Source organism: Typopeltis vanoorti, chromosome 14 (genome assembly GCF_054136105.1).
Source record: "Typopeltis vanoorti isolate ZY-2024b chromosome 14, IOZ_Tvanoo_1.0, whole genome shotgun sequence".
Taxonomy (NCBI): domain Eukaryota; kingdom Metazoa; phylum Arthropoda; class Arachnida; order Uropygi; family Thelyphonidae; genus Typopeltis; species Typopeltis vanoorti.
In genome coordinates this window covers 43,768,140-43,791,438 of record NC_143562.1, presented here as the reverse complement: position 1 = coordinate 43,791,438, position 23,299 = coordinate 43,768,140, and the positions used below count along the sequence as shown (strand labels likewise).

At 36.4% G+C, this 23,299-nt stretch overlaps 1 protein-coding gene across 3 annotated transcripts in view; it reads left to right on the top strand.

Moving 5' to 3' along the window:
- The window catches only part of LOC150099411 (mitogen-activated protein kinase kinase kinase 7-like), a 415,932-nt gene that overhangs the window by 157,895 nt on the left and 234,738 nt on the right, over positions 1–23,299 (top strand). For all 3 annotated transcript variants that reach the window (XM_090403539.1, XM_090403540.1, XM_090403541.1), the window contains 2 exons: positions 15,892–16,020; positions 18,715–18,772. In XM_090403539.1, the coding sequence (XP_090259665.1) occupies positions 15,892–16,020; positions 18,715–18,772 (187 nt within the window). The remainder of the gene's footprint in view (positions 1–15,891; positions 16,021–18,714; positions 18,773–23,299) is intronic.

Genomic DNA, 23,299 nt, shown 5'->3' with positions numbered 1-23,299 from the left:
ATGTCAGTGAATTATCTTTTAGCTACGTTTTGCCTTTTACGCATGCCTTTTACGGTACTCAGTTTGTGTGATTTTGCTGCACCCACTTATAATGTGGTCTACCCCTTTCTTTTAAGGTTACACGATGATCGGCATTCATATTTATGAATTTAGGGACACAAAACACACATCTTGAAATGATTATTTTACTAATTATTAATAAAATAACACTTGACATTTCGACCCCTGTATTGAGGTCATCATCAGAAGGATACATGTGTAAATTAAATTTACACTGTTAATTAATCTGTTTCTTAGCCTGACCTCTAGTGATAATTAAATAAGCTAAAAAATATTAAAAAAAATTAAATAAATAAATTAAAAAATAAATAAAATTTTAAATAATTAATAAATAAAAAAACTACAATAAACTCTGCTAAAGTTCTCATGTACTAAGATTCTTCTGGATTTGTACAGTTCAGATTGTTATACTACGATTTTCTTCAGGACTTGTACAGTTCAAGTTGAATGTTAAAGGTGTGTGTGTGTGGGGGGGGGGGACACTTCACCAAGTCTTCTTATAGTGGGATAAAGGTTGCAAATGGGCCCTCCACATTCTTGGAATGGTTAGGCCATCATTTTTGTTCAGATTTGGATTATGTTTGAGCATTTCACATGCTTCTTTAAATTTCCTCTTGAACCAGGTTTGGTGCAGTGTAGGGACTTGGTATTTTTCCAATCAATTCTGTGGTATGTTTGGAGTGCGTGGCTAGAAATGCCGGTTTTTTCAAAATGGAGGTATTTAATTTGTCATTTGTGTTCGTCCTTCATAATTGGGATGGTTCACCCTGTTTTCCCTATGCATGGTAGGTTACATGTGCATTGTATTTTGTAAACCCCTGGGTGGGCTAGGTGTGGAAGAGGATCTTTGGAGGAACTGAGTAGGTGTCTTAATTTTGTTGGGGAGTTTAAAGGTGGTTTTGATGTTGTATTTGCGTAGTGCTCTGTCTATTTTTTTCGGAAATGCCTCTAACATAAGGTATGGCAATAGCATCCTTGAAATCTTTTTTTTGTTTGTTTTTACTCTGTGAAGGATCTTGTGAATAGTTTTTTTTTTTACTGTATCCATTTTTTATAAATATATGGTTGATGATCTTGTATTCCTGGTTTAGAGTTTGTTCATTTGAACAAATAGTTTGAGCTCTGTGTTTAAGGGTGCTTATGACACCTAGTTTTTGTGTTGGGTGGTGATACAAATTTTTTTTATGTACTGGCCAGTGTGTGTGTAGGTTTGCGGTAGACTGAGAAGGAGAGACAGCCTGAGGGATATGTGTGACACATGTGTCTAGGAACGGAAGAGAGGTGTTTTTTCCTATTTCGATGGTGAATTGGATACGTTTGTGTTGTTTGTTCAGGTGACTAAGGAATGTATTTACTGCTTTGGGGCCAAATGGCAAAAATATCGTTGACATATCTGAACCACACTTTGGGCTTTAGGTACGCTGACTCTGGAGCTAATTTCTTAAAGTCTTCCATAAAAAAGTTAGCTATTGGGGGGGGCGAAAGTGGTGAGCCCATGGCTGTACCCTCTTTTTAAAGGTAAAAATTGTTTTGCCACACGAAATATCCGGAGCGGAGTACGTGGGCAAAGAGGGCCGTGATGTCGTGTGGAAATATGTTCTGTAGGAGCAAGATAGTATCGTTGATCGGGACATTGGTAAAAAGGGAAGTTATGTCAAAGCTGACTAATAAATCTTGGTTGTTGAGTGTAATGTTTTTAATTTTGTTTATGAAATGTGTATATTTTATGTAGGAAGGGAGACTCATCTACCAATTCCTTGAGTGTGGCCACTAATTTTTTGGCTAGGTGGTAATTTGGGCTGTCGATTCCTTCAACAATTGGGCATAGTGGTGTGTCTGCTTTGTGTATTTTTTTTTGGCAGGCCATAAATTCTGGGCGCACTGGCATAATGAGGTATTAGTTTTTTTGTTGTTTCTTCTGGCCATGTGTTAACGGAGTTAATTAATTCAGTTGTTTTCTTTTTGATGCGTTTCATGTGGTTGTTGTTTACCATTTGGTAGGTGTTGTGGTCCGATATCAAATGGTTAATTTGATTAATATTTTATATTTTATTAATAATTAGTAAAATAATCATTTCGACACGTGTGTTTTGTGTCCCTAAATATGAATGTAGTCTACCGTTTCTTCCTTTTCTTCACGCAATCTACATTTACTGTCTTCTTCAATTTTTTTGTATTTTTGCCTTCATAACGTTGGTTTTAATGGCCTGTTCTTGCTGCAAAAATTGCTGATTCTTTCTTTCTTTAGTGCTCCATTTCTCAACGATTGTCAGGTCAAGTTGCTGTCAGCACTGTCATCTATGCTGTGAAGGTGTTTTCCATGCAATGCTTATTTTTCCATCTTTCAGTTCTCACTTTTACTTGGTTGGTTTTGTATTCCAATTTTGTCTCCATGGGTTTAAATAAACCCTCTTTTCTTATCTCAGTTAGAAATTTTTCCGTTGTTTGCTGCAGATAATCATTCAGATTTCGTTTTCTTCTTCAATAACTTGCTTTACTTGTAATAATCCTCTGCCTCCTTTTTTGCATGATAGATAGAGCCTATCAATGTCACTGTGAGGATTGAGGGCATGGTGCATTGTCATTAATTTTCGAGTTTTTCAGTCTAAATCCTCCACTCTAGCTGGGTCCATTCAACAATGCCTGCTGAATATCTCAGAACAGGTATGACCCAGGTATTAATTGCTTTTATCAAATTTCCAGCATTGAGCATTGACTTAAGGAGTTTCTTTACTTTAGTTTTTTCTTTGATCTTATTTTACAGAATTTCTGATGCTTCTAAAATTCCCAAATATTTGTAGCTATCTTCGAATTTTATTACCTTGATTTTTATATCATTGAGCAGCTCGATTTCGTTCAGATCTTCAAACTTTCCTCTTGTTATTCCAGCAATTGTGCATTTGTCTAAGCCACAATCCATTGATATATCTTGACTGAATATGTGCACAGTATTAAGCAATGATGCGAGTTCATTCTCTGATTTTGCTTACAACTTCAGATCATCTATGTATAAAAGGTGAGATATCTTTGCACTTTTTTGTGCAGTTTGATAACCATGAGCAGTTTTATTTAAAATTCTAGTTAAGAGGATCAATGACAAGATAAACAATAGAGGAGATAATGAGTCTCCTTGAAAGATACCCCTTTTTATGATTACCTCTCCAATTTCTTCTCTATTCAGAACTAACGTTTTCCAATTTTTCATGCTGAATTGCAAAACTCTTTGTAATTCAGCATGAATTACATAATACTGAATAGTTCTGTGCATTTTAAAATCCAACTGTCTTCTTCTTCTGCAGCTTCTCCCACTTAAGTGGGGTCACTGTTGATAATGAGTCGCCTCCACACCTTCCTGTCTTGGGCTGTCACCACATCCAAGTTCTTCATCCTCAAGTCCTCTTCTACCAGCTCCCTCAATCTCTTCTTTGGCCGCCCATGCTTCCGCCTTCCTTGCACATCCATCTGCATGACCCTTCTTCCCACATATTCATCCTCCCTCCTCATCACATGACCAAACCATCTCAACCTTGCCTCCTGTATTTTCGCTCCTATGTTCGTAACTTTCACTGTTCCCCTGACATAGTCATTTCTCTGACGATCCTTTCTGGTCACACCGCACATCCACCTAAGCATTCTCATCTCTGCTACTTCCATCCTGCTGATGTTATTTTTCCTCAGGGCCACAGTTTCTATAGCATATGTCATAGCTGGCCTCACTACTGTCCTATAGATTTTGCCTTTCAGATTGATCGGCACCCTCTTATCGCATAACACTCCAGCCATCTCCCTCCAGTTCCTCCAACCCGCTTGTATCCTGCATCCCATTTCCTTCTCAGCCTCACCATCCTCTTTCATTGTTGAACCTAAGTATCTAAAGTCCCTCACCTTCCTGATGACATTTCCTTCCAGCTCCAGGTCTTTCTCCTGTCTGCTGCCCACTGTGCAACACATATACTCTGTCTTACTTCTGCTCAGTCTCATACCTCTCTCTTCCAGTACTTTTCTCCATCTTTCCAGTTTAGTTCCTGCTTCTTCTCTTGAATCTGCACACAGCAAGATGTCATCTGCATACAACATTGTCCAAGGTGCATTTTCTCTCACCTCCTCTGTTACCACCTCCATCACAATATTAAACAGAAATGGACTTAATGCGACCCTTGATGCAAGCCAGCTGTTACTTGAAAACTTTCTGTCTGTCCCAGACAGGTCCGAACACTTGTCTTCACATTTCTGTACATTTCCCACACCAACCTGACATATTTCTCCGGAACCTTCTTCTCCCTCAGACACCTCCAGACTTCTTGCCTTGGCACTCTATTGTATACTTTCTCCAGATCAATAAATGCCAGATGTAGCTCCCTTTGTTTCTCTCGATACTTTTCCATCATCTGCCGTAACCCAAAGATAGCATCTGTTGTTGATCTACCAGGCATGAAGCCAAATTGTTCCTTTGCAATCTCCACCTCCTTCCTCAATCTGCCATCAAGAACCCTTTCTAGGATTTTCATTGTGTGGGACATCAACTTTATTCCTCTGTAATTTTTACAGTCTTGTGCATCCCCTTTACCCTTGTAGATTTAAAATCCAACTATGAGGCACTGAATCAAATGCTTTTTTATAATCTATCCAAGCCATATGAAGGTTGGTTTTCCTAAGTTTGCAATTTTTCAGAATCATTTTATCAATCAGCAATTGGTCTTTTGTGCCTCTTGAATTTTTACTGCTACCTTTTTGTTCAATTGGAATAAGAGAATTTGCTTTAAGATAGCTATATATATATATACATATATATACAGGGTGTTCGGGATAAATTTGACAGTTTCGTAAGGAAAAAGAAAATCTTCTTTGTATCTATTAAATTTAATGAATTGACAAAAAAACATTACAGGCAGAGTTAATTACAATACTATCAACAAGATTTACTCAAAATAACCACCATTAGCATCGATCACAGCTTCAATTCTGCTTCGGAACCTCGAACAAGCTGATGTTACAGTCTCCCTTGGAAGGGCCGCAAAAACTGTTTTAATTTTATCCATTAACTGGGCTTTTGTATTACTGGAAGTGCGATTGGTGTCTTTTTCAACTGCGCCCCATACAAAATAATCCATGGGGTTAAGGTCTGGGGAGTTTGGAGGCCAAACATTTGGACTGGTGAAGTCGTAGAAATTTTCAGACAACCATTTTTGACTTTTCCCAGAGGTGTGGCAAGGGGCCGAATCCTGCTGCTATACATACGGCCTACCATTGGCTACCCTTGTTATCCAGGGCTTGACTACAGTTAGCAACTCCACGAACAAAGCCCGAATTCCAATGCCAGGGTTCTTCAACACCTGTTCCTGCAGATTTGCGAGGATTTCTGCTGTACGAACGCAATCAGATCGTCTGCTAGGGATCTTTCTTCTTGCTACATCCTCGTAGTCACCATTGCAAGTCTCTAGTTCATGCCTGATTGTTTTTACTGTATTCAGGGAGCATTGGGCAGCAGTCGTAATATCCTTATTTTGATGGCGGGCACGAATCATCATGATACAAGTTATTCTCTTCCATGATTCAGGTGGGTTCCAGCTATTCATCCTTTCTGACATCTTGTATATGAATGAAGAAGGGTCCAAACTTTTAAATGAAGAGAAGTGTGTGTTAATACATGTAACTTACGGAAAAATATAATTAATTATAAATATGTCAAATTTATCCCGAACACCCTGTATATATATATATATATATATACACAAACTATTTCAATCAAACTAATATATATATATATATATACAGTTTGATTGAAAAGCAGTGCCGCAATTCACAAATGGATGCAATAATAGGAAAATGTTTTGGTACACTTGATCTATATTTTATATACAAGGGGAGGGGAATTATTTTAGATTGATTTATTATAACTAATATTCCTTATATGAGAATGCTTATAGCCTGTATAGTGCTGTCTTGTAAAAGTTATCCCACATGATTCAGTTAAGGGGGGGGGGAACGTCTATTACATTTGTGAAAAGATCAGTTATCAGCTTTCCTCTTTCAAGTTCATTGATAAATCCAGGATTGTCAACAAAAGAAATCTTTTTGTATGAATTACATATAAAATATTATTGTTATTACTACTTGCAGATATTTATGGAGTCAACAGACAATTAGCAATACAGCAGTACCTTGTGTAACACAGTTTTGAACAGCATGGGTTTCGCTATAGCAATGCTCATGATTTTTAATAATTTAAAAGAATTTTAATGGGGTGCTTAAGGGTCAAAGCTGTATAACTGAGAGGAGACCTTCTTTAAAGGAATTCTCTCAGAACCAATCAGGGCTTCTGACCTAATGCCCAATCCTCACCTACTCGTGGTGCATCCTGTTAGGTATCTACCTGGATACTTAACGAACGAAGATGGGCTGGCAATTTGTGATTTAGGTGACCAAATTGTATTTTTATTGGCTTAAACCAAAATATAAAATGAAGGTACAACATGACAGAATTTCATCCCGGCTAGGGTGTTGCCTGGTTAAATAAGGCACCCATTATTTTTGCCAGGGAACCAGGGCAAACAGCAAAAAGTCATCTACTGAAAAAAATCTTAAAACGCACCCTAACTCAGCACCACCAGAGTTCAAGATCAGTATATCAACATAAGAAACCTGAAAGGGAAAGAAATGAAACTAGCTGAGGAATTAGATAAGTACTAGATTGACATAATAGTGGTGACTGAAACAAAAAAGACAAAAACTGGTGAGATCTTTCTGAGCGATAAATATAAAATGTTATATTCAGGCAATAACAATCAGGGAAAAGAAGGAGTAGTCATAGTATTCAACACTAAATACGAGGCTAATCTTATTCAATGGCAGTCAGTCTCAAGTAGAGTGATGTGGGCAGATATCAGAATGAGGAACCGGACAATGAGACTTATTTGTGCCCATGGTCCTAAGGTAAAAGTGGAGGAATTTTTTGAGGCTTTAGAGAAGGCAACTGACACAATGAAAAAGGAAAAGTTGGGGATCTAAATAGCAGAGTATGAAATGATTGCCAGACATACAAAAATATTTTGGGAAAATTTGGAGAAAAGAGCAAAGCTAATAATAATGGCAAATACCTGTTGAATTTCTGCTCAGGACATGGACTGGTTATTAGTAATAATGTTCCAACATAAAAATGTGCACAAATTCATATTGAGAGAAGAGACAAGGAATAAGAAAAGTCTCATTGACTATGTTATTGTTGATAGTGATGTGTTTCTCCCTGGTGCAGGAAACCAGAGTGTACAGAGGATTTGAAATTGGAAGTGATCACTATTTAATCTTGAACAGGATAAAACTGAAATTACATATAGAGAAGAACATATAAGAAAGTTTTAAAGCAAATAAAAGTTGAGCAGCTCTCAGATATGAACTGTAGACTGAAATATACAAACATTATTTAAGAAAAGTTTGAGAACAGGAACCAAACCTTGGAGATTCGGTGGCAAGCGCTAAAGAAGACATTGATTGATTCAGCTTGAGAAGCATGTAATGAGGTTGTCTGCAAGAATAGAAAAATCAGAACTCCATGCTGGACACAGGAAGTTAAAGAGGCAGTGAAGGAAAAGAAGAAAGCATATCAAAAGTTTCTGGCGAATAAATCAGTTTGTGCTATTAGAGAATACAGAGACAAATGTAAGAATGCTAAACAAAAGTCATGGGAAGACTTTGGTAAGAACATAGAAAATAAATATCAATAAGGTGACAAGATATTCTGGAGGTTGTTGAAGAAGCTGAGAAATGGAGGAAAGAGTGCTGTAAAAGGAATTAGAGATGATAAAGGTGAAGCCACATGAAAACTGGAGAAAAAGATATCTCTTTGATGTACTTCGAAAAATTGCTAAATGAAACAAGCAGTGATAGGACAGTGGTACAAAACACTGACCAGGCATGCAATCAGGAATACATGTAGAAAACGCCATCAAAGGCATGAAATGTGGAAAGACAGCAGGATTAGATGATATTATACCAGAAATGCTCAAGTATGGAGGTATAAAAGTCTTAAAAAGTGGCTGCACTGCATAGTTCAGAAGGCCTGGACAGAGGGATGAATTCCTGATGAGTGGAGTAAAGCTCTCATAGTACCCATATATAAAAAGAGAAATAAAACTGAATGTGAGAATTACAGAGGTATTTCTCTACTGAGTGTTCCTGGTAAGATTTATGCAAGTATACTTGAGAAACGGTTGAGAAGGATTGTGGAAGAAAAGCTTGGTGAAGGACAAGCTGGATTCAGACCAAATAGAGGCTGTCAGGATCAGAATTTTACTTTACGACAAATAGTTGAGAAATTGTGGGAATATAACAAAATCTTTGTTTAACACGTTCGCTGCCAACTACGAGTATACTCGTAGTGGGTAAACCTGCTTCACAAGCCAGCTACGAGTATACTCGTATGTCGCTAACCGCCGGGGACGAGATTATTGTAGTGACCTTCAAGAAGTGAAAATGCTTGGCTTGTGGGGCTAGCATCAAAACTGTGTATTCTCATAGACCGTACCATATATGTACAAGCCAACTACAAGTATACTCGTAGGACGCTTACCTCCGGTAACGAGATTATCATACTGACCTTGAAGAAGTGAAATTGCTCAGCGTAGGGGAACAGACTATGCCGAAGTAGCGTGGCAGCGAACGTGTTAAGTTTGTAGATCTGGAAAAGGCATATGACAAGGTGCCTAGAGAAAAGCTACACAAAACACTACAGTTATAAGTGAGCAGTTTGATTGAAGGAAGTACAAGAAGATGGTTTAATGTTAAATCTGGTGTCAGACATGGATGTACATTATCCCTTCTGAAGGAAAGTGGTATTAAACCTGATATCAAAATTGGCGATGTTAATGTCAGCTCTTTGCTTTATGCAGATGATGTTATAATTTTAAATAAATCCACTGGAAGTTGAAAGTTTATTTTTCACTTGGTTAGAGTATAATAAATTTAGTTTAATCCTTTATCCAAGTGTGAGCAAACAAAGTTTGCGCCTGAAAGTATCTTCAGGACTAGGGCAAGGTGATACAACACCAGGGCAACTCGTTGCAAAGGTGTAGCAAGCTACCAACACTCCTGTCTCAGTATCTCCTTTAATGCAAAACACATCTCCTTGCGGATATGTCTCATGTTATGCATTAAGGGAAGGGCCACTACCCAGACTAGTTTCGACCTTTATTGAGGTCTCTTCAGTGGGAGCCAGGCCCAAGCTGAGATACTAGGCAGAAGCATTCGTAGGTCATCTCTACCTATAGGAGTTGCCAAATGGTGTGCCACCCTTTTTTAATAAATTACTCTGGATTTAGAGAAAGATGTTGAAAGTTTATTTTTCACTTGGTTAGAGTATAATAAATTTAGTTTAATCCTTTATCCAAGTGTGAGCAAACAAAGTTTGCGCCTGAAAGTATCTTCAGGACTAGGGCAAGGTGATACAACACCAGGGCAACTCGTTGCAACGAGTTGTATCACCTTGCCCTATTTATTCTTCAGTGTTAATCTTTTTGGAGATATAGGGTAGCTCCATTACTTACTAAGCACTGCTATTTTTGTATTATATGACATTAGTAGTGACATGAAACTTTAGTTTCAGAAAAAAATGTAAGTTCAAACATGGAACCTTTTCAAGCCACTTCAGGCCTTCAATAAGTGGGGCAGCAGTTACACTGGATGACAGAATTCATCTTCCATCTAAAGACAATCATAAATATTCATGCCTACAGTGGGATTCAAACCTACAGCCTGTTGGTTGGAGGGTAGATGCACTAACCACTCAGCCAACCAGACCAGCATCGGTTGCTGCAAAGGAGTATGTTTGCCCCTTATGAATAATAGTAAAATGCTTTAAGGAGGATGGGTCACTGGGTTTTAAATGTCTCCTACAGACAAATTGATAGGTTTGTGCAGACGAACCTTATTGTTATTATCATTGATATTTAATAGATCTATGGCAGTTTTACTGTAAGAATTTTCCTATTGTTTTTGTTTTGTAGACTTAACCGATTTCTGAGAGATTGAGGGCATCCTTTTTCTGTCTTGTGTTTTCAATTTATTATGGAAGTATGGATGACCAGTATCTCTCTCTTACTCTGGGTAAAATGTTTAATACATCATCTGACATGTCACAGTTGTTCTGTTTAGTTTTCATTTATTGGTTACAGAAGTATCCATTTATCCATTTTTTTTTTTTTTTCTGAAGGTGTCTGGTGGTTTTACTTTCAGCTGAGGCCATAGTTTTCTTTTTAAGTGGGTTTGTGGGTTTTCATTTACTGGGATCATTTCAGGAGCAATACCACTGGGCAGCTAATGCACTCCTTAGAGAAGCATTAATGATCATAAAGTTCAGATATGATAAATTATTGGATGGTAGAATAGATACGCCTGTTTCAGTCACTTTTGATATTTTCTCAGCTTCCCCCTTCTAAGCATAAGAGGATTTCAGGACAAGTGTTGTGGTGTCTAGATTCCTCCATGCATCTCATTTGTTTAAGCATAAGAGGATTTCAGGACAAGTGTTGTGGTGGCTAGATTTATTTTATTTATTTTGTGTATTTCATTCCCATTCATGCCACCTTTGACATGAATGGGAGCATGCTGGATATCCTCTCACAACTGACACATTTACGTTTCTTTGCAGAGCAAGATTTATTTATGTACTTTACTAATCATAGTGCTCAGGTGGCATAGCCACAACAGGTAGTTTATTCATGCCATATTTCTGACATGTAAAGCATCTTAGTGGATTTGGAATATGGAGCCTAAGAGTACTATTGATGTTGTAACACAAGCAAAAGTTGAAATGTTCTAATACAAGCAAAACTACCAACAAGCAATCCCCCTCAAAAGGAATATGAAGCACTAATAGAAATGAAGAATCACAAAACAACTACAATTATCAAACCTTGTAAGGGGAATACCATAGTAGGCCTTAATCATCCTGACAACACACACACAAATTTGGAAACTCTTCTCTCCACTTAAGGATTACTCCACCTACCACCCTTTGGACTATGATCCTATCAACTCACAGATCACAACTGTCTACAGGGTCCTTAAAAAGGTTACCTCCTGACCTATGGAAATTACTAATAAACTTAAGCACGTAATTTCAGATCTTGCCCCCTGATATCTAGGCTGCCAAAAATCCACATACAGAATGTGCCATTATGTCCAGTTGTGGATGATATTGATTCACCTATATACGAACTAGCTAAACACTTATCGAAAGTGCTCACGTAGTATACTGGCAACACCTCTTCACATGTTAAGGAACTCTGCACACTTTAAGTCCAGTATAGAAAACCTCACACTCCAACACACTCGTATATGAGGTAGGTTCCAAAAGTTTCCGGCCTGACATACAAAATTCATGCCAATTTTAAAATACCATGCTTGACAGATAGTACCATTTGTGGGGAGGTTATTGTGCCAGTTTCATCTCTCTACCTGCATTATCCAGGTGGAGGCACTCATTTGACTAACGTGGCATTCTAAGTGGCTGTAATGTTAAAAATTGAGTACTGCACTATGATAAAGTTTTTCACTAAAGAAGGGCTTTCTCCAAGTGTTATCAAACAGCAATTGGATGGTGTTTATGGAAAAGCTTCTTCACATTCCACCAGGAATGGGCCAAACAGTTTTGCCTAGGAAGAGAGCATCGAAGATGATCCTCATGATGGTCGGCCTGAGGAAGTGATGGCTGAGGAAAATGTCTCTCTTGTTGAGGAGGAACTTCTCAATGACAAACGACTGAAGCTCAAAGAAATCTCAGCAAGGCTGGAGCTTTCTATAACAAACCACTTTTCGCATCATTCATGAGAAACTTCACATGACGAAGGTCAGTGCAAGGTAGGTGCCCTGACTTCTCTCTTCAATTCAGAAGGAGCATCATGTGACCTGTTCCTGCAAATTTTTAGAGCTTTGCCAAGGGAATCAGAGAGAAGTGCTGTAATCCATTGTCACTCATGACTTATTTTTCACGGTATTAACAACACAACAAACACTTTTATCAACAATGATGTTTTATTAACGCTTATATTTCGCTGATTTTCAACTCAGCATCATCAGAGCACAACACACATGTAAACGCGACAGTGAGTAAGTGAAACAATATAATTGCAAAAGACAAAAGATCTAAAGTCCTATTTATTTACATGTGTGTTGTGCTCTGATGATGCTGAGTTGAAAATCAGCGAAATATAAACGTTAATAAAACATTATTGTTGATAAAAGTGTTTGTGGTGTTGTTAATACCATGAAAAATAAGTCATGAATAACCATCAACACCTAAGCTTATCTGTTCCATTGTCACTGGAGATGAAACCATGGTCCTTGATTATGATCCTCTTTCCAAAATATAATCCATAGAGTGGTGCAAACCAGGAAAAGCACTGCTAAGAAAAGCCAAGGTCACTCAGTCCACCAAGAAGATCATGGCAACAGTCTTTTGAGATTGCCAGGGATTTCTCTTAATTGACTTCAATGAAAGGAATACCACCGTGAATACAGAATATTATGCTTCACTCCTGTACAAACTGCACGACGCCATAAAGAGACAAAGAGTGCTGAGTCATGGTGTTCACCACAACAATGCTCCAGTCCATACAGCTATTGTTGCAAAGGCTGATGTGAAGGAATGTGACTTCCAGGAGATTGAACACCTACCCTATAGCCCAGATCTAGCAGCCAGTGACTACTACCTCTTCTTGAAATGAAGAAAGATCTTCAAGGAAGAAATTTTGCAGATGACAATGAGGTGAAAGATGCAGTTTTAGGCCATTTTGTAGAATAATGTGCCATAAAAATGTTAATGTAAAAAGTGTGTTGAAGTAAAGGGAGATTATGTTGAAAAGTGACACAGTTTTCTTTCTATCTATCGCCTCTAAAAGTTAGTCAGTCTAGAAACTTATGGAACCACTTTTGTAATGGTCATTTTTGATGTCTCCTTTCTATTAATCATATATTGTTCCTTTTAAAGATACCTTAAACCTTATCCAAGCAGAATTTCCTCCCAGTATCTGAGCCTTGTTTAAGTTTACCATGAACTCAGGCTATTTCATTAATAACTAGAGGTGACAGCCAGTGGGGTCTTTGTCCCCCAAGCTGAACTATTTCATAGAGAGCTTTGAAGAAAAACCTTAACCTCTGCTATTCCACACAGAGCTATGGTTTGGCTATGCTATGTAGATGACATGCTCTCCATATGACTCTGAGGCTCTTTACACTTCCCTAATATATTTCAACAGCCAGCATCCCAGATTCAGTTCACCTTAGAAAAAGAAAAAAACAAGATAACTCATCCCCCCCCCCCTAGATATCTTGATTATGTGCCAACCTAATGAATGTTTAGGTTAGATAGATATGCTCACTAATAGTCACCCCTCTCCCACTCCCATCAGTATGGGATTATTGATTTATTCCTGCACAACAGGAATAAATTGATCAACTCTGATAATGTCCTCGCCGCTGAACTTTGAACAAATTCACAATGGCTACAATCTCCATGAAATCAAAACATATTAAAATTCCCTAAACCGACTTCCCCCCCAGAACAGTGACTATATCAAATTTATCACCATTCCATATATACCAGGTATATCTGAAAAACTAAATCCTAAAAAAGAACTGAAATACAAGGGTGGTCTGAAAAGTTCTTGGCTTAACAATGAAAAAACGAATTTATAATTTCAAAATTATTTTTTTTTTTCAACATAATCTCCCTTAAGGCTAATACATTTATTCCAGCAATGCTCCAGCTGTCCCTGTAGTGGTTCTCAGTAAGATCTGCAAAATACCCCTCTACAGGTGCAATCACCTCTTGATTCGGAGAAAAACACTGACCAGCGAAGAAAAGTTTTAGTTAGAAGTCAGAGGGAGCCAAATCTGGGGAATAGGGTGGATGTTCCAACAATTCATAGTGCAGATCCCTTAATTTTCCATTGCCAAAACACCTTTGTGGGCAGGTCCTGATGAAAGATGATTTTTTTCTTCTGCAAACCGAGTCTTTTATCACTAAATTTTTTGTCTAGTCTGGTTAAAAGATCGGAATAATATTCCCCAGTTATTGTTTTACCCTTTTCAAGATAATCAATAAACAAAATGCCTTTAGCATCCCAAAACACAGATGCCATGACCTTTCCTATTAATGGAACTGACTTTATCATCTTTGGCACTGAACAACTAGCTTCTGTCCACTGTTTTGACTGCTGTTTGGATTCACCAGAATCCAAACAACAGTCAAAATAATGGTGAATCCAAGTCTCATCCATTGTAATAAATCAATGCACAAAATCAGTTTTATTCTTGTTAAAACGCTCCAAGCACTGTTCAGAGATTTTCATGCGAGTGTGTTTTTGATCTGCTGTGAGCAAGTACGGCACCCATCTTGCACGAAGCTTTTTCATATGCAATTCTTCATGCAAAATATATCCTACACGTTCTTTTGAAATGCGTATAGTCTCAGTAATTTCACACACTTTGACTCAATCAATGATTTCTGGTGTTGTTACACTTTTTGGACATCCTTCACGTGAATCATCTTCAAGGCTGGTACGGCCATGATTAAACTCAGCAGTCCATTTCTTAATTGTCGAAAACAGAGGAGAAGAGTGCCCATAAATTTTTATGAACTTCGGATGAATTTCTTTTGCCGTTAAACCTTCTTTTACAAAGAATTTTATAACTGCACAATACTCAAATTTATCCATTTCAAGGTATATAGACGACACTTTGGCTTCAGATAGCGTATAAAACAAACTACTTGATAGAATGACTTACAATTTCACATGGATGCTTATGACAGATGTGCCAACTTAGAAAAAAAAAATCTTACCGATAGTGTTGCCATCTATTGTCGAGGCCGAGAACTTTTCAGACCACCCTCCTATAACTATGTAACAACTTACAGACCATATAAAAATTGGTGTTCCTTATCTGCTCTCCCAAAGACCTGTCCTACAGTGATTGAACAAGCAGACAGCCAACACTAGAATCACCCGAACACAGAGCTACATTCAGTTCACAATGAGGCTTGCTGACCATGCCTTGGACACCCACCATGGGAAGTGGGCAGGGGGGAACACTATTTAGTACTTTAGACTTGCCTTTGTTACTCTACTTTAGTCTTACTTACTTACTTTATATAGTCACCACATACACATATCAATTTGTTCACTGTGCCCTGCTGATGGCAGTTTGAATTTGCTAAAAAAAAATATTGGAAGTATTAATTAAAAGTTATTCAAATTAACATATGATGGACATTGTAATTTCCTTAAATAATATTGTTATGAACAATCGATGCATTGAGCTTTACTACTAGAATTATTTAATTTTTCATTGAGTGAAAGTATTGTCGCTATCGGATAGATTTCTCTAAGCATCAATACATGTTTACTATTTGCCATTCTTAACTTACCTCTGATTGCTGAATATGTAGATTGCTTATTGATATTTGTTTTTGCAAATTTAAATCCTCTGTATTTATATCTTTTTAATGGATAGGCAGTGGAAGATAAACTTCTTATAGGTGTTTATCTTCTCATTTCAAAGAAATTTATTTTTACATTTTTAGAATGTGAATAGTGAATTTTTCTAAGCTGTGATAAAGGTAATATGCAATAATGGAAACTAAGGAAAAACCGAAATGTTTTTAATTGCAGAATTTTGATTGAGTACTTTCTATCTAAACGTTAGCTAATAGCAGAGTTTTATATCTACAAAAATGAAACATTTCTGCCATCTAAATAATTGGTGTTTAATTTGAGGTGGCTGAGAATGGAGAGCTAAATATCTAACTAACGCAGTTTATTTTTTACATCCCTCCAGGATCTCAGTACAGTGAAAAGTGTGATGTATTCAGTTGGGCTATCATATTGTGGGAAATCTTAACAAGAAGAAAGCCATTCCATGAACCAGGAGCATCAGCATTTTCTATTATGTGGGCTGTTCATAGTGGTTTGTGTTCTATACTTCAGCATTTGTGTTAGTAATTTATCCTCTTTTAAAAAGGAACTAAAAGTTTCTTTTTAAACCTAGTTTTTTACAGATAACTTTATATGATAGCATTTTTTTCTCATGATCTAAAGCTGTGGAGTTTTTCCATATCTGCATATATATTTCTGAGAAGGTTTTGTATGAGCTGTTTTAATAAATTGCCGTTTTTTCTTGTTAGAAGTTGATATGAATATACTTAAGTAGCATGATTTCTGCAATAGGGATATAGAAAGATTTGTTCTGATTCAGAATTAAACTTTGAATTATAATAAAATAACTCTTTCCCCCCTCAATTTAATGAGAATATAATATATTCATTATTCTAATGGAGACTAAATCTTATTTAACACTTATATGCTTCTTAAGCTTGATTATTTGTATTGTGTCAAGTAAATCATGATTTTGGTTTATTTCAATGTCTACACACATGCTCCATGTCTTAGGTACTACTGTATCTGAGCAGCACACTAAGCTAAAGGAGTAATTTTAAATTGAATATATCAGTTTATAGGGAAATCATGCTTGCTTACTGTGGACAGTTGTAGTTTAAAAAGGGGGGAGGGAGAGAAGAATAATGACATGGAGATTTCTGTTCTGTATGAAATTCTTTGACAGTCAAGCATAAACCATTCTTGGAAAATAATGAATTGAAGTAATTAAGAAATATGCATGGGATTCTCCTTTGTTTTTAAGTTTAAAATGGAATGCAGGTAAATATTTCAAATAATCATAACAGAAATATATTGCAGTTGATAGAACAGAACTGCTCTAATTGTCAGTTTATATGGAAGTTGAAGTTATACTTTTTTTACCCCAGAAAAACCAGTTTATGGGGGGGGGGATATTACAAATATCTTTTCATCATCTAAGAAATCAGGTTTTCTCTTTCTTTCACAGATTCCCCCCAACTATTAAATGCCATTTTCACATTTGGGGTGGTGGTCTTAAGAACTCCTTAAAAAAAAACTTCATGCAGGAAAGAGTAATTAGGTTGATTAATGCCCCATCTTGTACTATTCAGTTCCTACTGCTTATATTTTCTACCGACATTTCCATTGTTACTATTCATAAAATTTTGCATCAGTAATTCTTCTGTAGTAGAAACTGATGAACAAACAGTGCAATCTTGCTGAAAGTTTCAATATGGTGTCACCCAGATTTTTGGTAAAACAAATTGAATTTGTTAAAATTTGGAGAATGTTATAGTGTTCTGGTAGTGTTCTGTTATAGTGTTCTGGACTGTAGGAGTAATCTTAGATTTATATCTGCTTCTGTAGAGAAGGCAGGTCCCTTCTCTCATTAGATCTGATGGTCTATATTTCCCTGGTATGGTCTGCTACTCCAGAATGGCTGTAATACAGAAGATAGACATACTTTCTGTGTTCCTCCCAGGAGGTAGTTAAGTTTTGGTATGGCTTGAAGGAGGTTTGTATTTTGTATACCATTTAAGAATGCATGGCATGTTTTCTGAGATCCCCTGGATATAGTGAATGAAAATGGATTTTTTGCATTCTGGATTTTTGGGGAGGGCTGGGTTGGAGATTGGGTAGAAAGTAATTCTGTTAATTTTGTGAAGAGGAAAACATTTGGTATAAAAAGTGTTCTTGGTATGATTGATTTCAGTGAAGAGGATACTGTGGTCAAAGCAGATGGTTCTAGCTCTATTTGCTAAAGTTTTGATGACATTTGTTCGCATGGCTGGGATATGTAGGAAACATTTTTAACACATCTCAGCTGTGAACATTTTTTTGTAATCTCTTATAATGACCCCTGCATTTATTAAGATTCAGTTCTGTTTTACAGTCCCATTTTAAGACATTATTCAGCCACCTGCAAATCGTTATGCATCTTTTCAACTCTCATAGCATGGATGTATATTCACAATATCCTCCCAGTCTTTAATTTTTCATTACCTATAGCAGTGATTCTAGATCACTGCATCCTATATCTCTGTCCCTAAATGGTTTTGTTATGCTTTTTTTTTATGTTGAACGATGCCTCTGTTCAGAGATCATGTTACAAAAGGAATTTTCTAGATTTTTCTTTTTCATTCTGTTCCAAGCCAGCCAGTTACATCTGAATGTGACAGCAATTTTTACTCCTCCTAGAAGTAGAACACACAACTGACATATAAAAACAGTAAAGCCTTAGAATTTTGGCTATCATGTCAATAATTTTGAATTATACACTTTAATATCCATACTACTACTTCACAGATCATTAACTGTATATTCATCTGTTTCAGTAAGTTAGCTACCTTGATATTTTTGTCTTCTGTAACTTTGCTTTGTCGTCTTATCAATCTGGTATTGATGTTTGAATGTTTATTATTATTCATGTTGTTTAGTGGCAAAATAGACATCTAGACTTAATAATTATCTAACTAAATTTATTTAGCTAATTACATTATCATAAAGGCATCTTCATGAGCACAAAGAAATATATTGAGCATGTGCAAATTGGCACAATAGTAAGAAGAAAAATGTAGACCGATGGGCTCTTAGTCCTAACTGGCTCCCACTATGCATTCAGTGATGAACACTTTGCTGTATATTCCATATACTGTTGCATAAATTGAAATTTCTTTTACATCACAGTTTTTTTTATATCCAGAATGTCCTGTTTTTTTTTTTTTACCACTATAATTTTTCTTAGGAATTCGTCCACCATTAATTCAAGGATGTCCAGTACTTTTGGAAAAATTAATGACAAGGTAAGTTTGAGATATATTCAGATTGTTCACTGTAAAACACATAGAAGTTATTTCTAGAATATGATCATATATTTCAGTAATTAATCCTATTGGGATGGAATTTTAGACAAGAAATATTTAATAGAATTCAGTGGCTCACTTTCAATATCAAGGACTAAAGATATAGTATAATGTTCCTGATATTGAATTTTCTGCAGTTACTGTTTTCTAATAATTATGTAAAATCAACATGCATAAACAGCTGGCCTGGTTGCCCAAGTGGTTAATGTATCTGCTCTCCAACCAAAAGGCTGCGGTTTGAATTCCGCCATGTGCACGTATGTTTGCGATTGTTTGTAAAAATATTAGTGGTGGTGGTTGTCAGTAGATGGCATTGGCATAGATGATGAAGATAGTTGCGGTTGGTGAAATGAGTGGTAGAGATGGAGAGTTGTAGAGCAGATGACCTCCCTTGATGAGCCTTTGGACTCCCTGGAGGTGTTACGTAATAATAATAAACAAATTATTTGTATGTTGTTGCTCTTATTATTAATAACAAGCTACCATAGATTTATCAAGCATTATTGTAGGTCTCACCAAACCAGCAACATATCTGTCATGTTGAAGCTTAAATTCATCCATATTCCTGTTATTCATGGTACATTCTGGTAATGGCATTTTATTTCTCAGCATCTCTAAGTAACTAACTTTCCAAGTATTGATATTGTTTTATTCATGTGTAAGAGATCCTTTCCAAGAGTTCCCTCATTGGAATGGATACCATGTGACCAGATTTGCATACCATAGTCCATTATTCTTCAGTTAGCATCATCATCATCAAATTCCTCACATGTACCTTCAAGGGAGGTACAGGATATAATAGTACCACATCAACAACTTACATCATTACTAACTTCCTATCTACAATTTTCCTCCAACTCAATCTGCTACCTGTCAAGACTCCAACATTATCAGATCTTAGATTTCTGTTTTCTAAGGCACTTTTTACTGTATCATTCCACCTACATCTTGGTCTTTTTCCTTCTAACCTGGCAGAGAAAACTTGTTTTGCTAATCTTTCCTTTTCCATTCTGTTTTAAGTGACCATACAACCTGAGATTAGCTCTGCTAACACATTCCTGAATGTTAACAATGTCAAGTTTTTCCTAATATCATCCTCATTTTTAATATGGTATTGCCAGTGATGCCATCTGTTCATTCCCCCAATCTTTCTCAGGACTCTTGTATCTGTTGTCTCTAGTCTTTGGTCTAGTGTTTATTTCTAACCTAGTTCTCGGATCCATGAGTTAAAATTGGTTTGATCACTATCTTGTAAACAGCTAATTTAGTGTTTTTACTAATTATTCTCTTATTCCATATAAATTTATTCAATTGACTTCCTACCATACCAACTTAGTTGATTCGCTTGTTAATTTCCATATGTAATTTACTATCTTCACTAAAATTGTGCCTAGGAAGCTGTTTTACTTTTTCTATAGATTCTCCATTCATGATACAGTTAATATTTTCAATACTTCTGTCTATTTTCATTGTCTTTGTCTTGTTAGTGCTGACCTTAATACCAAATCTCTTACAACTGTTATTCAGTTCAGTCAGGGAATCTTGCAGACTTGTACTGGATTTATTTAAAAATTTAACATTATCTGCATAAAGTAAAGAGCTAAGATTAACATCTCCAATTTTGATATCAGGTTTAATACCACTTTCCTTCATAATGTGATCCATATAGATGAATAACAGATGAGATAATTTACATCCTTGTTTGACACAAGATTTAACATCCCACTATTTCCTGTACTTCCTTCAGTTCTAACTGCTGACATACAACTCAAATGAAGACTAAGTATTGCTTGATATAATTCCTGATTGACACCATATAACTGTAGTGTTTTGAATATCTTTTCTCTTGGCACCTTGTCATATGCCTTTTCCAGATCTACAAACTTAAACACAGATCTTTGTTATATTCCCACGATTTCTCAACTATTTGTCATAAAGTGAAAATCTGATCCTGACAACCTCTCTTTGGCTTGAATCCAAAATTATCTTCACCAAGCTTCGCTCCTACAATCCTTTTCAAGTATACTTGCATACATCCTACCAGGAACACTCATTAGGGAAATACTTGTGCAACAATTCTCACATTCAGTTTTATTTCCCTTTTTGTACATGGGTACTATGAGAGCTCTACTCCAATCATCTGAAATTCATCCTTCTCTCCAGGCCTTTTGATCTATGAAGTGAACAACTGTAAGAGCTATATACCTCCATACTTAAGCATTTCTGGTCGAATATCATCTACTCCAGCTGCCTTTCCACATTTCAGACTTTTGATGTCGTTTTCTACTTCAAGTATAGATATGTATTTCTGATTGTGCCTGTTGAGTGTTTTCTACCATTGTGCTGTCAATGATTGTTTCATTTAGCAATTTTTTGAAGTAATTAATCCATATATCAAGGATATTTTTTTCTCCAGTTTTCATGTTATCTTTCATCATCATCAAATTCCTGCCATGTACCCTCAAGGGGTGTACAGGATATAATAGTATTACATGAAAAATTGACATCATTACTAACTTCCTATCTACAATTTTCCTCCAGATCAGTCTGTTACTTGTCAAGACTCCAATATTATCAGATCTTATATTTCTGTCGTCTTAGGCACTTTGTAGCGTATCAATCCACCTATATCTTGGTTTTTCCTCTGGTCGTTTTCCATGCCAACCTGGCAGAGAATACCTGTTTTGCTAATCTTTCCTCACCCATTCTGTTTAAATGACCATACCACCTGAGATTAGCTCTGCTAACACATTCCTGGATGCTGACAATGTCAAGTTCTTTCCTAATATCCTTGTTTTTAATATGATATTGCCATTGATGCCATTTGTTCACACCTCTAATCTTTCTCAGGATTCTCATCTGTGGTCTCTAGTCTTTGGTCAAGTGTTTTACTTCTGACCCAGCTCTCAGATCCATAAGTTAAAACTGGTTTGAACACTGTCTTGTATACAGCTAATTTAGTGTTCCGACTAATTTCTCTCTTATTCCATATGAATTTATTCAATTCACTTCCTACAATACCAGCTTTGTTGATTCTGTTGTCTATTTCCATATTTAATTTACCATTTTCACTGAAAATCGTGCGTAAGTAGCTGAAAAGTTTTACTTGTTCCACAGGTTCCCCATTCAAAACACAGTTGACATTTTCAACGATTCTACCTATTTTCATTGTCTTTGTCTTTTTATTGCTGACCTTCATACCATATCTATTACAACAGTTATTCAGTTTAGTATCAGATTTATTGATAAGTATTTAACATTGTCCACATAAAGCAAAGAGCTGACATTAACATCTCCAATTTTGATATCAGGTTTAATACCACATTCCTTCTGTGATCCATATAGATAATGAATAACAGAGGGGATAATGTACATCCTTGTACATTATCCTCTCAGATTTTACATTAAACCATCTTCCTGTACTTCCTTCAATTCTAACTGCTGACTTACAACTCAAATACAGACTAAATATTGCTTGATATAATGCCCCATTCACACCATATAACTGTAGCATATTGAATAGCTTCTCTCTTGGCACCTTATCATATGCCTTTTCCAGATCTACAAAACTTAAATAGAGATCTTTGTTATATTCCCATGATTTCTCGACTATTTGTCTTAAAGTGAAGATCTGATCCTGACAGCCTCTATTTGGCCTGAATCCAGCTTGTTCTTCACCAAGCTTCTCTTCCACAATTCTTCTCAACCGTTTCTCAAGTATACTTGCAAATATCTTACCAGGAACACTCAGTAGGGAAATACCTCTGTAATTCTCACATTCAGTTTTATTTCCCTTTTTATATATGGGTACCATGAGAGCTCTACTCCAATCATTGGGAATTTGTTCCTCTGTCCAGGCCTTCAGAACTATGCATTGCAGCCACTGCAAGACGTTTATACCACCATACTTCAGCATTTCTGATCTAATATCATCTAATCCTGTTGCCTTTCCACATTTCAAGCCTTTGATGGCTTTTTCTACTTCAAGTATGGATATGTATTCTTGACTGTATGCCTGTTGAGTGTTTTATACAACTGTGCTATCACTGCTTGTTTCAATTAGCAATTTCTCGAAATAAATTACACCATACTTCAAGGATATCGTTTTCTTCAGTTTTCATGTCGTTTCATTTATCATCCCTAACTCCTTTTACAGCACTCTTTCTTCCATTTCTAAGCTTCTTGAACAACCTCCAGAATATTTTGTCACCTTCCTGATATTTATTTTCTATGTTCTTGCCAAAGTCCTTCCATGACTTTTGTTTAGCTAGTTTTACACAGTGTTTAGCTTTCTTACATTTGTCTCTGTATTCTCTAAGAGCTCAAGCCTACTTATTTGCCTGCAATTTTTGATATGCTTTCTTCTTTTCGTTCACTGTCTCTTTAACTTCCTGTGTCCATCATGGAGTTCTGATTTTTCTATCCTTGCAAACAACCTCACCACATTCCTCTCTGGCTGAATTAATC